At 27.1% G+C, this 17,825-nt stretch overlaps 1 protein-coding gene and 1 non-coding gene across 2 annotated transcripts; one reads left to right on the top strand and one right to left on the bottom strand.

Annotated features, from left to right (window-relative positions):
• Positions 1 to 3,582: 3,582 nt before the first annotated feature.
• LOC129614616 (U6 spliceosomal RNA) lies at positions 3,583 to 3,689 on the bottom strand. Its single transcript, XR_008697389.1, has one exon. It is a non-coding gene; the product is annotated as a U6 spliceosomal RNA (small nuclear RNA).
• Positions 3,690 to 13,284: 9,595 nt separating this feature from the next.
• Positions 13,285 to 16,975, top strand: LOC129613609 (integrator complex subunit 5). Its single transcript, XM_055527742.1, has 10 exons — positions 13,285 to 13,586; positions 13,641 to 13,900; positions 13,959 to 14,288; positions 14,348 to 14,701; positions 14,759 to 15,008; positions 15,062 to 15,410; positions 15,486 to 16,191; positions 16,249 to 16,391; positions 16,447 to 16,802; positions 16,892 to 16,975. Exons 1-9 carry the CDS (start codon positions 13,345 to 13,347, stop codon positions 16,708 to 16,710), a joined length of 2,898 nt encoding a protein of 965 aa, XP_055383717.1. The 5' UTR covers positions 13,285 to 13,344; the 3' UTR covers positions 16,711 to 16,802; positions 16,892 to 16,975.
• Positions 16,976 to 17,825: the final 850 nt, after the last annotated feature.

The following is a 17,825-nucleotide window of genomic DNA, read 5'->3' as shown; positions in this document are numbered from 1 at the left end:
ACATTGTATAAAATTATACTTTTAAAGAATTTTACAGCAACAATTCACAATTAATGTTTTAGAAAAAATTAAATAATAGGTCTTATACCAAGTCAGTACTCGTAATATAACTATACTACCACCTAATATACATATTACTTGTTTTGCGTTGACGTCATAAATTGATTTTTTCTATTACGATTTTTTGCAGTAAATACATAAATATTAATTATTGTATTTTGTACTGACGTTTTTACGCTTGCTTTTAAAAATAAACAATGTTTTCGAATCAATAAATACAATAATTTAAATTGACACTTGTTTAAATTAATTCTAATACAATATATTATATAATTTATATAATTTCTATAATATTCTTTAATTATTAAAAAAGCCCCTACTTTAAATATATACCTTGAGGTGTCTTACTCCTACACAACTCGAAATATCCACTAATTATAATTTACTTTTAATGTAAATATTAGGCATTTCCGTTATCTAACCAAAGCTTTCAGTTTGTGGTCGCATATTTTAAGATATTTGAAAAATTAATTTTTGAATATTAAAAAGGTATGTTTATGATTGAAGGTATATGAATAAAGTTTTTCCTGCTCGAAGGAAAGAAGGATTTGTGTTTTTTATTTCTTTAACAATTTAAAATCATTTTTTTATATGTATACGCAACTTAGAAAATAGTATCTGTACAATAGACTTAATAAATTTAAAATTAATGACAATTAATAAACAGAATTATTTTAAAAAGAATAAACGAAAAATAAAATTTTTATTCTAAATCTATTCGAATTTTTGTCAGTCTTCATTTCAAAAACTAGACGTCAATGCTCAAAATTTATTCAACTTTAATTTTACATTTCGCAACAGTTAACATATTATTCAAATATTTTAATTTATTATAATTTCTATTTATAATTTCATTATTCCATTAATTTGACAAAATTACACAATTTTCTTAGCACTAGCCGCTTTATTTATTCAACTTTTTGTTTATAGTAAGTTGACTACAAAAAAAATTAAATTCACACTAAAAGTGCAATGAGCAAATATAAAAAGTTGTTATTGTATATTTTAGACCTAAGTTGTCATTTTCAACCAAATATTTTAAATAAATATGACGTTGATGATATGAAAAATTCAAATTAGAATTTAAAATGAATTTTACTGCAAATTTAACAGAACTTAAGATGCATGATAAAATTCAATGAATAATATAACATGTTAATTCAAATTGGTATTTTTCTTGAAGAATTATTTATTTATTTATTTATTTTATATAACATTATATAATAAATTATAATAATATTATCGGCTGCCAGGGCCATTATGGGCTTAGAAAACTAATTTATCTTAATACTTATGTTATTAACTTAATACGAGTACTACGTTAGTTTACAATTTCAATATTTTTAATTTTACTTTTTTGTGCATTATGACCTTTATATACTTCTTAACAAGATTAATTAAATCAAATTCCACATATTAAATAGGTCACAAATACTCTTAATAAAGTTTATATTCTCGGTTATTGGAAGCAAAATTTCATAGAACTCTTTAGAGCAGGACTCCAAATAATCCCTAGCAACAGAGCATTCCATAAAAATATGTTTAACATTTAAAATATTGCCACAAAAGGAACAAGTTGGCGCACTAGTATTTTCAAATAGATATTTTTTCGTGAACAGCGTGTGATCCAGACGCAATCTGCAAATTTTTGTTTCTACAATTCTGTTACCTATCTTGTATACCGGAGGAGCAGCGCGCGGCCAATGGCATCTAAGAAAGCTACCAGAGATGCCTTTTGGTATCTATGTAGTTTCTAATTTCTTTTGCCTTAGTTGATCGAAAATAAATAGATCTATTGACGCAAGGACTACCTATGGCAGATCTGGCCTCCCTATCCGCAAAAACATTCCCACTTATATGAATGACCCGGTACCACACTATTCTAATTCTTTTAGTATGAGAAACGATAATATTACGAATCGCTGGAATGATTGGCTGTCTATTTCTAAAGTTCCTGATTGCATTCAGAGCGGACAGACTATCTGAGAATATTATTATAGATTCGTGATCGAGCTCATTACAGTACAGCAGTGCCTCGTACAAGGTAGTGATTTCCGCATTATAAATCTCAACGTTTGGTGCCATATTTTTCCTAATTAACAATTTTCGTTCATCAACTACAGCGTAAGCTACCCCCTCCGTAGTTTTAGAAGCATCCGTGTACACCCTATATGAATTAGGATTCGTTTCTATAAGTGCCAAAAAATGCTGGTTGTAACTATGCGCGCTCGTGCTAGACTTGCAAAAACGAGATATGGACGTATCGGTAAGTTCCTGTATTGAATCAAAGGACCAAGGCCTAAGATTGTGTGTGTTTGGCAAAGAATTCTCGAAGACTATTCCCGCACTTTTAGATAATTGTATAGCTCTGGTAAGCGAGGACTTATGGGGCACCACTATATCATTTTTATACAGCGGCGCGACTACCCTATTCAAAGGTCTACTCCTGTCACCAAATTGATCATGAACAAACCTACAAGATAAAAAATCTCTCCTTTCGGTAAAGGTCGGAAAACCCGACTCAACCAGTAACGCATCAACGTTTGTCGTTCTCAAGGCCCCCAAAGATATTTGAGTTTGAGTACAAAAACCATAAATCGAGATTGCATAATCAATTCTACCGATTTGCAAGCCTCTGGCAATCTGGAGTGCCACTTCCAAAGAAGGGCCAAACCTATTTCGAAAAATTAACTTTAACAGGTTGTTAGTTCTCTTTAATTTTTGGACCAATCGGTTAACATGGGGTAAACCCTAAGCCTAGTAGGGAGATTTCATTCTTGAATGGGACCCTACATCCCTCATATGTCAAAGATCTCGTAAGACAGCTTCTTCTTTTGCATATATGGATGCCCTCCAACTTGTTTATAGGGAACCTAACGGCACGTAAATCGCCCCAATCTAAAGGTTTCTAACACCCGAATGAACACCATTTACTCTCATGACGATCCTTCTATTTGTTAAAAAGCTTACAATCGTTCTGGTCATTTTGGCACCAATTTCCCACTCAATGAGTTGCTACAAAATTATGTGCTTAGCCACCCTGCGTATGCTCTTTCAATATCGCAGGAAACTCCAGTAGCGTGGTCGCCCATGTGTAATGCCATAGAGAGATCAAATTCCAAAGTGTGTAAGAGGGTGTTTGTACTTCTATTGGGCCTATAAGCATGTATTTTACTTGATAATTTTCTTTCTAAAATGTAGCTTAATCTGTTGCCTATGATTTTTTCTAAGATTTTTGACAAAGTTGACAGCAGGGGTATAAACCTATAATTTTGAGGATCGTTAGGATTTCCCGAGCCCTTCGGGATGGGAATCAGCTCGGCAACTTTCCAAGCCTGTGGAAAGTTACCCGAACCATAAACGTCATTATATAACGCAACAAGTTGGTTTCTAAAGTTTTCCGTGGTATGTCTAAGCATACCATACGTAACTCCATCTAAACTCGGCGTAGTTCCCCTATAGTTATGCAGAACATTTTCAAATTCACCTAATGTTATTTCCTCATTGAACAGGTCAAAAGTCAAAAATGTGGAACGCTTCACGATTTTGCGTGTCATTCTTGCGCAGGGGCCATGCTAATCTTCTCTGTATCGTTCCAATTTTAGTATATGTTCTGCCGAAGCAAGAACTTGAAGAATTAATATGCAATTCAAAGTATAAAATGCAGAATAACAAAATAATCTAAATGACTTTTGTATCAAAGATCTTGGCAATTAACGATTTTCATCGAAATATAAGTACATAAGTAATAAAAAATAACCCAAATGTTTTTATTCTGATTTAATTTGAGCGAGTACTTTCTTTCACTTGTCTTTGTACTCTCTACCATGAATTCTATATGAAATATATAAAACGGTAATAAAGTAATTTCATTATGTCGCTATCATAGTTGCTATTTTAGAAAATAAGAATATTCGACTTCGACTTCTAGATAAATTAAAATAAAAATAGATGAAGCTTTATAATTTAACAGTAGAATATAAGACTTTATAGGAAAATTAATTGACGAAATCGTTAATGTTACAACTCCATTAGTATGTTGGCCGCACCGACAGGTTTACCGCACCCCAATTATAACAAATGTAAAATTTGGTTATCATCACCCCGGCACCCATGCAATAAAAAGATTTAAATTTTGTATTGTTTTTGTACAATTTTTGTTTTACTTTTTCAAACATATAAAAAATTTTTTTAAATTACTCTAGCCTTTTGGTTGAAATGGAGTGCATACATATGTATATGTATGTATGTTTAACAACCATCTGAGTTCGATCCAAGTTTATTAAACTTGCTTTTTAGAACATTTGCAACAAAAGTGAAGATTGCTTATTAATTCCATTATGTCTACTTATCGATCTACCTGTTAGGTCAGACATCGTCTTACAGAACTTCTACCGACCTTAAAATAAAAAAAAAATTTAAACACATAAAACACATTTCTCTAGAAGAAAATTTTTGCGCTACAGTCAAAAGTTATGACTGATGATATTTAGAAAAAAAAGCGGCTTACATTTTCTACTTCAAAACACCGATTTCATTACATACATACTAAATTATGACATATTTTTTTAAGTATAAAAGCAATGAAAAAACCTGGAAAACTTTTGTTCAGGGAAAGAATGCTACTTCCAAAACCGCATTAGTTTGAACAAAATATATTCTTTAAAACTTAGAAAAAACAAAAAATCAATCAATCGAAGTGTTTTATGCGCCTAATGTGGAACATTTTGTGATAATTATAAATCAATGACATTTCTGAAATAATTCGGAATCTTGCTTAATCACTTCTAGTCAAAATTGTTTTTTTTTTTTTTAATTTTTTTAAAACAAAAAATGAACACAACCCACATAAACGCATATTTTGCATAATTATATTTTGTATATTCTTTTATTTTAATAATATAAATAATAATTGAATATTAATGAATAATTTTTATGTCGTGTTATACAAATTAAAATTTTTTCTTTGACAAACTTTAAATATTGTTTTAAGCCCTTTTTTCAATGAACTATATATTGCAACGCATCTATTACTTTTTTATATTAGCACATACATACATTTTTATGTTAAACATTAAGAAATTAATGTTATCTATATTATAATTTAATTAACAAATTAAAGTTAAATTTGCCTTTTTTTATTTGTGATTTAAATTTTCACGAAATTATCAATGTACACGGGCTATTATAGTTTCTTAAGTTTCTGATAGATAATATAGTAGCGCAGAAAACACGATAAATGTTCAACGCTTAAAATAAAATTTCAAAATAAATTTTAGCAGGAGCATAAAATTTCATTAATAATTTTATATTTTGAAGGTCATTCTTCAAAATATGATCTATCGTGTTATCACCTCTGCATTATATGTACTCATTTAGTTTATACACATAACTTTGTATATTTAAAATAGACTCATGTATAAAGGGTGCTTCAGAAAGGTATACAACAAAGTATATCATTGGTTAGAAGATCAAACTGAAAGCATAAAACAAGTGAAAAATTTGATTTTCCCTAAAGTTCGCATGCTTGGTATTCCGAAAGTACATAAAATACAAAATTAAACAGCATGTTTATTTTAAGCCCTTTACTAGGCCTTTCAGAAATTGTTTGTTTAAAGTTCCTATCTTTTTCGGAACGAAAGTGATAATAAAAAAAACTTGGATAAGTAAAAATTTCGTGAAAATTCGTTAAAATCTCTGGAATTCAGAAACCCTTGAGACTTTTCGGAACAAAACTTTTACCCATTTTCGATCCTCTAACCAATGATATATATTGTTGTATACCTTTCTGAATCACCCTGTATATAGTAAAAAAAACCAAGTACTAAATTTTAGTTTCTAGAATAATGAATTTGGTTTTCTTATGCTTAAAATTTTGATTGATAATATTCAAATGGATTTCTGAGCTGCAATTATTTACTAAAATTTTATGTAATACAAATTATTTCATCGGTACAATCGGTACCGTTATTTTTAATAAAAGAGGCAAATTATAATTATACGTACTAAAACTAATTTTTAACCAATTAAATCTTCATTTACAATATTCCGTTTTTCAATAATTAAATGTCTATATCTAGGTACTAGAGAAAATATCTCAAAACAAAATTACGTTAAAAAGTTTTTTTTTTTGCGAAGATTTTTAAATTTTTTCAGTAAAGATAATATTATCTATATGTTTCAACTAAATATGACATGTTATTAATAGGTTATAATTTTAGACAAATATTACTCACATGATAAGTGATTAACTCAAAGTTATGCAAGTCTAAATTAGTGCAATTCAGCAAACTCTAAAGAATCTACCTTTGGCAGAATTTGAGTGCATTATATTGAGTGAAATTCGAAAATTTTGACTATTAACGAGTGTAATTATCAATTCCAGCGGCCATTATAGAAAAATAAAAAAAAAGAGAAAGGTAGAAAAAGAGAAGATAGACAAAATCTTTGAGTCGAACATTTTTTGAGTTAAAAATTAAGAGTATTATTTTGAAAGAAGATAAAGAATGTTAATGGGAATTTACTTAAAATTTTATATAACAAGAGAGGAAGAGAAATGGATTAAGTTCAGATCCAAATAAAAAATGCTGATCAATTTTATTAAGATCATTTAGGTTCTAGTTTTAATTTTTGCCTTGTAAATAATTTCCAGACTTATAAAGAAATATAATGTACAAAAATGTTATGTAATGTTCGAGTTGACATCCATCTTAATATAATTGGATGATTAGATTTGAGCACGCTTTAGACAAAAGTTCTAATCAAATTTGTATACAGCGGTATCGTATTTATCAAAGTAAACATAACATGATTATGGTTATGATAATTTCGTTTATGATTATTATAAACAAAATTTAATAATTTCGTTTTTGCCGAAGAAAATGTTTAATTCATAAAAAAAGAGAAATGAAAAAATGCACAAAATAATATTACGTGAAAAAATTGGTTATTTATTTATTTATTTATTTATTTATTTATTTATAATCTTCCAGTAATATACAAATTTTTGTCTTAAAATAGTTGGTTATTGTGTTTATAGAGTTTAGGCTGTTTTAAAGTCTTTACAACTAAGATATTTTTAATGTTTTATACATATTTTGGCATTTATTTAATTGAGAAATATGCAATTTTAAAAATTGGTTATTTAAGAATGTAACGAGCATTGTAATGTAGTAATAGTCTGGGAGCAGCAGCTAAAAGCTTTTAACAAAATTGCAGGTTAAAGCAAAACTTGGCTTCGGAAAAACTCATTTTCAAAAACCTTAATTGTTTTTGAACAAATTTTTTTGATCCATTTACTTAAATTACCCATAATATACACAAATATTTAAAACAGTTTTAAATTCCACAATCATAAGGTATTCATAAAGATTTACTATTAACATCAAGAACTAAAAAGAAATATTTATAAAAAAATTTCCTAATGGTAAGGTTTAAAATTGTGTTAATGCAATTTAATTGTCTTCACTTAAAAATTCAATTAAAATTTAATTTTTCATTTTTTTTTTACAAATGCTTTTATACACTTTTAAAATAATTTCAAATATTTTCATTTTAAGTGACCGTGAAATTTTTTTTGAAAATTAAAATTGTGTTAAAATGAAAACGTAAAAGTGTTAAATTTGCTTTCTTTAATTTGTTATAGATTAATTTTAAATTCATAGATTTTAAATGTTTTTGTTTTGAGATAGTCAAGTCTATTGTGTCATTTATTTTCAAGTTATTTGTTACAAAATGAAATTGACAAAATTCTTCTTAATTCTGTTAACTAAACCATTAATATGTAGGTATATATATTGTTCAAATTAGGTTTACGTTTATTTAAGAGAATTTTTTATTTTACGTCTTCAAATAAAAATTATCTAATATTAATCAGATAAATAATTAATTTGTATACGAGTACAGTCAACTGTATACGAGTACTCTTGTTCAAATCCTTTTAGGTTTTTTTTAATTAAAAAGTTGTCTAATAAAAAAGAAAATATTGTTTATCATTTTATAACTACACATATAGGTATATGTTCATAAATGAATGTAGGCGAACATGGACATTTTTTTTTGCAGGAACCCGATTGCTTTATATACAACTCATAATATAAAAATTATACGATATTCTTTAAATAACTATGTTTTAAATTTATTAACTTTAAAATCCGTCGTAAAAAAAATAATATTTAAAATAAGATTTGTCTTGTATTAATATAATATAAGACTATAATATTTATATATGTATTATAGTATTGAGATATAAAACATATCATCCATTAGATTTAATATAAAAAATTAAATTAAATCATTCCAAATGAATTTCAACAGCTTAAAATGTTTACATTTTATATTTTGCTACTATAATGATGAAATAAAAGTCCTAAAATATTCAAGTCATTAATTTAAGTCAAGAGGTTAAATTAAAACATGTCTCGAGAGTGAACCATTTTCGAAAAGACATTCCAAATTAAGTATGTAAGTGAAGTATGTAAGTGTATACTATATTATTATAAATTCTTACACGACATACACAGTACGTTGAGTATTCTTAACTTATAAAACGTAATAGTAAGTTTGTATATGGTGTCTTTCAAAAAATTAAAAAAATACATAAAATTATTTTAATTTCGTGTACAATATTTAAAATATTCATTTAAAAAAAAAAAAGTAGCACAATAAGGGTGTTGGTTATTATTAAGTTATAAGTTAAGGTTAATATTGGTTATTAAGAATAGCAACTCATTATTTTATGCTTACGTAACTGACACTCAAGCAAAAAGAAATTTAAAGAATGCACATTTATAACTCATCCATTATTAAAATCCTAATCTAATTGAACTTTTTACTAATTTATATTAATTAACAAATTTGATTATACAAAATTTTTGTGTTAATAAAAGAAAAATACAAATTCATTTAATAAATTTTGGTATATAATGTTTTTCAAATAACATTTAGCATAAAAACATTATTTTATGCAGAAAGTAAATTTTGATATTTATTTTTAGAATGGCACTTATCCAGAATGTCATCCATAAATCTGGCGATCATATCAAAAACATCTATCACTTCCATTTGGAAGTGATAGATGTTTTGCAGATGGAAGAAATCAATATTTTTGAAAATTATTCCTATTCTTGTTAAGAATACAAAAAAAAACCTAAAAAATACTTCTGCAAAACATCTATCACTTCCATTTGGAAGTGATAGATGTTTTGCAGATGGAAGAAATCAATATTTTTGAAAATTATTCCTATTCTTGTTAAGAATACAAAAAAAAACCTAAAAAATAAACAATTACGTGTTCTAGCTGTTAGAACTGATATGCATGAGACTAGCGTCAAAAAATATTGAAATTCATTACTTTTGCAATTTGTTTGCAAAAGACGTGCTAAGGTCTAGTGTCTGTATTTAGTCATGATTGTTGTTTTTCTAACATTTAACTGTTTGCAATATAATATACATATATGTACATAATTGTATAAAGATTTTACTGATATGAATTAACCATCGAATCAAAAATGCATTCTTTATAATTATTTTAAAATTGAAAAATTCATCTTCCGTTCACATTTGAATAGAAGTAGATACGTTTGTAATTTTTAGGCCACGTATACGCATATTATTTACAACTAAAAATTATTAATTATTAAAAGAGTTATGTACAAAACAAAAAATATGTATGTATACGTATGATGATAAGTACTCGAATTACAATGAGATATTTATTTACGAAATTATGGCGAATATTTTGAGATACAATATTAATAAACAATGCTAAAAACTTATTATTATACGAAGTCTTTCAAAAATAAGTCAGAACAATTCTTTGATTCATACAGCTATATTAGTGTATTTTTTGTCGTTCCATGGATGCAACTTTGCATATATTGTATTATGGCTTTCAAATATGCGCTAGCTAAGAACAGGTTTCTATACCATAGGATGTGTTGTCCAATTCATTGTATAGAATGTCCAAATTCGCTGAAAAAATATTTATATCAAAGACTTGTGTTTACGGCGGTTATTTCGGTAGGTCAGACTCACTGTGATGGTATTAAGACTTAGTTACCAGCTTTCAAATATATGTTCGTAATACTATTACAAATATTTCTTGTTTGAAAAAGAATTTTATGGTAAAGAATCTGTAAAATATAGGAACAATATTAGAATAATAAAAATATATTTAAATACGCTCACAAAGTAATATTTTAATACAACTCATAGTATAAAGCAATCGGGTTTTTGTAAAAAAAAATTTTTATATTTGCCCACATCCATTTATGTACATTTAGACAACTTTTCAATTAAAAAAAAACCTAAAAGGATATAAACAAGAACTATACTATACTCGTATACAAATTTAATAATTATCTGATTAATATTAGATAATTTTTATTTGAAGACGTAAAATAAAAAAATTCCCTTAAATAAACGTAAACCTAATATATACAATATACATATGTATATAAATAAGTATGTTTAGATGAAAAATTTTACTTTACCAAAAATAAAAAATTAAAGAGTACTCTTACTATTTCCATATAAAAATTTATTGATTGTTTTTTGACTTCACCTTGAAATTTTGATTTATGGAAAAAGAATTTTATGGAAGATTCTTTTTTATAAATGAAAAATTTAAGAACAAAACAAGTAGGTACGTAAAATAACAGCTAAAAAATATTTTTAAGTGCTTATACAATATTTTTATAATTAATTATTTCATACCAAAATTGCATGAAATCAATATTTTGTTTCTAGTTCTAATTGAAAATATTCTCTTAATTGATGAGTGGTGTTATAAAAATTAAACGTTTCCTATTCTTTTTATATATTTTAATATCATGTCGACGATTAAAATTTCAATTTTAGCTTTTATTAAAAGTTGATTCCATCTTAATTATAAAATTTTATTATCTAATAATAATAATGCTCCTACACGTATAGCCGACAAGAATTTTCAAATTATAGTTAGCTGGGTACTCCAAAAACACTTTAAAGAAGATTAAAAACACCTATAAATCTTTTTAAGAAAATTGATGGCATCGAACTCATATTTTTTTATACCAACATATTATATTTAAATGTTACATTATGTAATGCATATCTAGACATGTATGTAAATATAATATATAAAATAAAAATTTGCATAATTACTTATTTAGGTATACATATACCTATAAGGTCGAGTAACATCTATCTTAATATCTTAAACTATTTTTAGAATTAGTAAGTACTTATATATTATTATTTCTGGAAGATTAATGTTATTCGTAATAAGAAATACAAATTTTTTGAAACCTTGAAATTTTTTATAGAATTTTGCCCAGTTGCTAACTAGGAACTATTACCGAAACTGCAGTAAATATGTACCTATTAATGTCTTCATATCTGTTAGGTATATATAGACATTATAATATGTATGATAACTGCTTTATGAATCTTTCCAGTAATGAAAATTTTACTCAAATTTTGCTGTTAAAACATTTTTCACATTTATATAAAAATATTTAGGTATGCACTATGTATCTGTATGTTCTTATGTATATTACATACTTCTGTTCCACGAATAACTTAATAAATGAGAATCCTTTTCAAATTACCTAAATATTTAGGCAATAATAAATATACATATGTATGAAGGTATTATGTACATAAATAATTACTGGCATCATTATCCTTTATTGAATCTATCGAACATCCATGTTCACAAATCTTTTACACCATTATTTTTCAACAACTGAAACATGTTTTAGAATATTCATGGTGAATAACATTTTTGTTTCTGCTTCTAACAATTTTTTCTCATTTTAAAAATTTTGCCATAAGAACTAAAATTATTTTTAATAATTTTTTTCAATACATTCGTTAACATTAAAATTAAAACTGGAATTCAAAATTTCAAAAATTTTAGTTGTATGGACCGGTAAGTGACCGGTATTTAAGAGAAATGTCAGACAAACCAATTATTCAAAATTCTGAACTCAAAACGTAAGTCCAAAATAAAAAATATTGGCGGGAAAAAATGTCAGTTACATATGTTGTTTTAAGACCTTACATTTGTTATGTAAAGTATGTGGACGCAAGTTCTGTATCCACGCGTTTTCAAGTATCTTTGCAAATAAAAACGAAAATTGGTAACAAAATGCTTATTAATTTTTATATACGTTACATAAATATAAAAGTAAAGCATGTATTATTGTAAAAGTAATGCATGTATTAGTATCAGTACCTTAAGTATCTTAAGTATTATGATGATTGAAAAAAAATGAAAAATTTTTTTTCCTTTTAAAACATAATTTTGAATTTTTAGTTTTTATTAATAAAATAAAATTTAACACAAAACATTATTTATGATATGTATTAATGAAAAATTATTTTCCGCATACGGTCACCTCGCTAAACTATAACTGTTTTTGACAAACACACAAGGTGCAAAAAACGTACAAAATTATGGCTCTTAAAAAATTTCATTCAGATATTGCTTAACAAAAAAAATTTAAAATCAACAATTAAGTAACAAAAGAATAATAGTTAGTCTTATTTATTAGGTCTGTCTGCAACCAAGCAAATATGTTAAGTATTTTCCTACGCGCAACTGTCGTCTTACATCTCTTGAACAAAAAAAAAGCTACGCGTTGTGACAACGCAAACAGCGTCTTTTAAAAGAGTGACGTCTTTTCTCGCAAAAAAATATATGATTTAAAAAAATATATGTACATACTTAAAAATTTATAAAAAACTTCAAAATTCAAAATACTTATCAAACATTAACGGTACGAACATAAAGAAGAACATATGTTTCGACAGCTAAATGTTTTTAAAACAATAAATTTTAATTTATCATCGTTTTCGCTAATTTTTTCCCAAAAACTATTATCACAGACGCTTTGCATACTGAAACTTTATAAAGTTTTGTAAGTATTCAAGTTTTTAAAAACTTTCTTATACCAGACATACCTAATATTTATTGGGAAAATGTAATAGTAAAATTTTGTTAGGTTAAAAGTGCAAAATTTCACAAAAAAGAATGAATTGGAAAACAAACAGTTAACTTCCAGTCAAGATATGACCTGTGACAGCACAATTCTCTTGTAATTGAAAAATTTTACTTTATTATAAAGATTTTTATATTAAGATATATTATGGCAATACTGGCAGCGATAATTTTTTGTGGCATTATTGTCAAGATAATGATAAACGTCAGTTTTTTATTGTTAAAATAACATTGTTGCTTTAGTTTTATAAACAATTTTTTTTTTAAATTTGAACTTTTTAATAGTTTTTACTTTTATTATGATTAAACAGCCTATATTAGCGGAATTGAAACAATTTATATTTAGCTTAGCTAATTTTAGAGGACATCCTAAAAATGTTACTTCAATGCAATTAGTGAGAAGTTCCTTAAACCTACTAGAAAATTTGCCAGCAGCTAGAGAGGTTGTGTTTGAGTATTTTTCATTGGTTTTTGATATATCTGTTGGAAATTTTATGTCTAGTACGCCGAAAGATGGCCAAACAAATATTTCAGAAGAAGAGTAAACGTTTCATATGTTATTAATTGAACAAAAAAATTGATGTGTCAATTTTAGGTACATCCAAGATATACAAGAAGCACTGGAGGCCTTAATTGCAAAGGGACCACCAGCTTGGGGTCCTTTAATTGCGAATTGGAGTTTGGAATTAGTTGGTAAATTATCAAACAAATATTGGCCTGGAAAAATGGATATTGGAGCTGCCTGCAATTTATGGCTTAATTGTGCGGCTGTTAAGTGTTTATTAGGTTTGATTGCGTTGTCGTTTCGAAAGATGAATAACTCTGAAGCGGAAATTTGTGTAGAAACACTTCTTGGTAAATATTTTATGGTCATACAAAAATATATTGTTATTGTGTTGATATTCCGTTCCAGGCACGTTTCAAAAGTATTCACCAACATTCGATTGGGTGGTAGCGCGCCTTGGTGGTTGTTTTCCTTTGAAAATTATATCACAAGTCTTACAATGCGGCTTAAAAAAATATTGTGAAGATTTTCGATGTAATTTCGATTCAGAAATTGGTATTCTGGACTATTTGTCTTTTGCTCATGAAAAGGACTTAAAGAAATCATTAAAAGAGCTGCTTGAAGATGGGCTTAAACCAAAAACTAAACTGCACGTTCAGATAGTACCTTATTTATTACAACTGGCAACTTGTTCAGAAGTGGTATTACAAGTTGTTGTGACGGAATTTTTAGAAATTTGTGAGTTTTTTAGTTTAGGCAATAATTTCGAAAAATAACTTAAAAAATTTTAATAATAGATAATGAGAGTTATCTTGAAGCGATAACTCGACAAACATGGATGCTAACAATTTGGATGGAAAACCCTACTTTTAGGGACATGCAACCGTCTATGAATAATCTAGCACTCAAAATCAAAGTAAACGGTTCCAAATTATTAATGATTGTTGCTAAGCTTGCAGAAAAATTTATCTGGTGCCACGACTTTATAGAATGTGCTCTTCAAGAACTTGAGCACATGGTTTTGGTAAATATGTCATGTCCGCTCTTAGAAGAGTTATCTAAAGAAGAATCAAAAGGGTTATTATGGAAATCAGCGAAAAGCCCAATATTCATTGAGCAACAAACAGCTGTCAGACTTATATTATTAGTTTGTATGATCTTTAAAATATTTTATTTATTTTTATATTTAAATATTTTTATTATCAAAGCAACACAATATCCTCACGTGTATTATCAGACAATATCTGAAATGTTGACAATGTCATATGAAGGAAATAAAAACGGGATAGGCCCATTAATTCGATTAATTGGAGGTTTAAGTGGTGTCATAGAATATCCCACTCTTCGTCCAGGTTTGGAAATGGTCCTTGAGAGGATTTTGTTAAAAATTCAGTTTCACAGTCCTGAAAAGCAGGATGAAAGTTTGAGTGCAATTAAAAACTTATATTCATTATCAGTGTATGAAAAAACAATGTTTAAAAAGAATTTTTAATTACTCATTTTAATTTTAGTCTTGAAAAGTCTTCTTCTATCCCCTTCTTACGAAATCAGCCGATTCAAGAATTATTAAATGATTGCATTTTAAAAGTGCTAAAAATATTAGAAAGTACTCTGAATCGTTTAATGAGGCAGAAATGCTTTGAATATTCAAATCCCAGTCCACCAAAAGAACAAGAAATTAAGCGTATCAAAATTGAGAAAATCGAAAAAATGGAAATTGAAGAAGAGGGTGAAGCGATTGAAGATGATGATGAAGAAGAAGAGAAAAAAGATAATTTTTCTGTTATGACCCATACTTTAGTAAAATTATTGAACTCGATTGAAGCAGGTAATAAATCTCACACGATGGGAATGAATGAGGTAATGATGAATTATTAAAACAATTAATTATCACTAGGTTCAACTAATTTTTTTTACAAAAATTTTCATTTTTAGACTTTAAAATTATCGTACCTTACTGTGAAATATTTTTTTATGAGCCTAAATGAAAAAAATTCTTTAATTCGATCTTCTGGAATAAAACAAGCTTTAATGCTTTTCCAGCGACAATGTTCAGCAAGAAAAGCTGCAAGAGCTGCTTGTTTGAGAGAATTAATCGTTGGAGCACTTTATTCTTATAGTCATCTCTTTGGCGGACTGCAAGACTTTATTGAAGATGAAGAATTGAAGATTGATGAAAGCGAGAAATTAATAACATTAAATAGAAAACATGGACATGGAACAACTGCTAATAGGTCCACTCTGCATGCGGGTTTAATTGGGAATGGCTTAAAAGCTGAAAACGGTGAATACATTGCGGACAATCCGAATTCAGAATTTCAAACTTGCTATCTAAAAGCTTTAGATGCCTGTTGTGTAGAGCAGGATAAGGTAACCATAGATGGATATGTTCAAATATCTTTGTTACTTGTTGAAATGGTTTCTTCAGATGTAATGTATAATGGTTTACCATTTCCTGAAGAAGATTTTACAAAAGTAACAATGGAACGAGATTTAATGATAAGAAGAGCTTTCCGCGCTCATCCTATACTGTGGGCTTTACTTTCTTTAATAGCAATGCACCGACCAGCTTTATGTTATTCTTCCGTATTATTACGGGGTTTGTGTGCATCTTGCTTACATCAATGGAGGGCAAAAAATGGTAAATAATGTCATATAAATATGGAAATAATAAAAATATTTTATTTTAATTCTTTAGTAAATAAATTTCAACAACCAATAGTAAACGAAGAATTATTAAAAACGACGTGTCAATTATTAGAAGTGATGGCTATGGGACAATTGTTACCTCCACCAATTTCTAATCTACATCTTATAATTAAATACCTGGATGCACCCGAGGTAAGACTTTTTTAAACTAAATCTTAAAAAAAAAAATAAAAAATATTTTTTTAAGATTGCTTTGGTATTGAAAGAATGTGTTTGGAACTATCTTAAAGATCACGTACCGTCTCCTACTTTATTTCAAACTGATTCCAATGGTTTAACTTGGAGAGACTCGAATTCTGACAAACCTTTACCGCAATATGTTGATACTTTAAGAAATATTATGCAGAAAAAATTACCGAAACTGGGGGCATTTTACCATCAGATGTTCGCTTTAGTTGAATTAGAAAAAAACAAAACTGATGAAACTTCGGATTCAAATGTACAATTATAAAATGAGAGAAAATTAAAATAATAGTGTATTGTTTAGTGTTCTGTAGATTTACAATAAAATTTTCGAATTAGGATTTTTTAAACAAAACATGGGTAATAAGTTATTTAATATTTTTATTTAAATAGGAAAATTTTTAAGCGCAAAGGAATAAGAAAATCTTTTAAATTTTTTTGTTTTTCAGAAACGTTGTGTAATAAATTAAATTTATACATTTTCTTTTAAATTAAGATAAACTAAAGTTCTTATAGGAAATTTTGAAAATTTCATACATGTTATTTAGAGAAGGTATAATATTTTAATTGATAAAAAAAGTAAACAATTTTATTCAACAGGTGAGTTTTATTTGACGGAACGCTTTAGCTATTAAAAATGTGTAAAATATTACTAAGAACAATATATCAAATTTAAAACATCGGATGTTACTTCACATTATTGTAAATTAATTGAACAAAACTACGAAAACTGTATGTTACCTCTTATGTTTTTATCAGTTGTTTATTATACACTTAAGCTAACTTGAAAAATCAAAATACACTTTTTAAGTGTTATATGGAGCATTGGCACATGTTATAAAAAGAGATAACATTGGCTCCATCAACAAAAAAACAAGCGGATACAGCACAAGCAAGAAGAATATAAACTATGTAGTACTGAATAAACTCTTTTGTACAAGGAATTTTAACGCTGTTTCTAAAGAAAACTGTTTCTAAAGGAATTTGTTTAAAAGAAAATTGTGTTTTTACCTTTGGTACAAATTCAAATTAAAAACTTAAGAAGCGTGTATGTTAATATATCTATTGTATTGAAAGTGACACCAGTATAATCGGGACTTTGATTGCTTCTGGAATGAAGCTAGCACATTGTCTAAAAATAAATTTATAGTAATATAAAAACATTTTATAGTAGATTTGATTAAATTTTCGATTTGTGAAATATGTTGTGAGTTTGCGAAATATTTATCTCTATATTTAGAAACAAATATATGTATGCAGGTAAACTTCGAATTGTTATTATTTAAATCATTAATTTTTAGTGTCAATATGTAAGGCTTTTACCAGACATAACTAGTACTTAGAAAAAGCTCAAACAGTTTACATTTATTATCACATAAGCGC

The sequence above is a fragment of the Condylostylus longicornis genome, unplaced genomic scaffold (assembly GCF_029603195.1).
Source record: "Condylostylus longicornis isolate FDR11 unplaced genomic scaffold, ASM2960319v2 ptg000004l, whole genome shotgun sequence".
Classification (NCBI taxonomy): Eukaryota; Metazoa; Arthropoda; class Insecta; order Diptera; family Dolichopodidae; genus Condylostylus; species Condylostylus longicornis.
This window is presented reverse-complemented; position numbering and strand designations above follow the sequence as displayed.

Bases quoted from the DNA above. Each gene is read 5' to 3' on its own strand.
- LOC129613609 (XM_055527742.1), top strand. From the start codon at position 13,345: ATGATTAAACAGCCTATATTAGCGGAATTGAAACAATTTATATTTAGC. The intron at 14,702-14,758 runs GTATGATCTTTA...TTATTATCAAAG, and splicing joins CAGACTTATATTATTAGTTT to CAACACAATATCCTCACGTG. The intron at 15,411-15,485 runs GTAATGATGAAT...TTTCATTTTTAG, and splicing joins ACACGATGGGAATGAATGAG to ACTTTAAAATTATCGTACCT.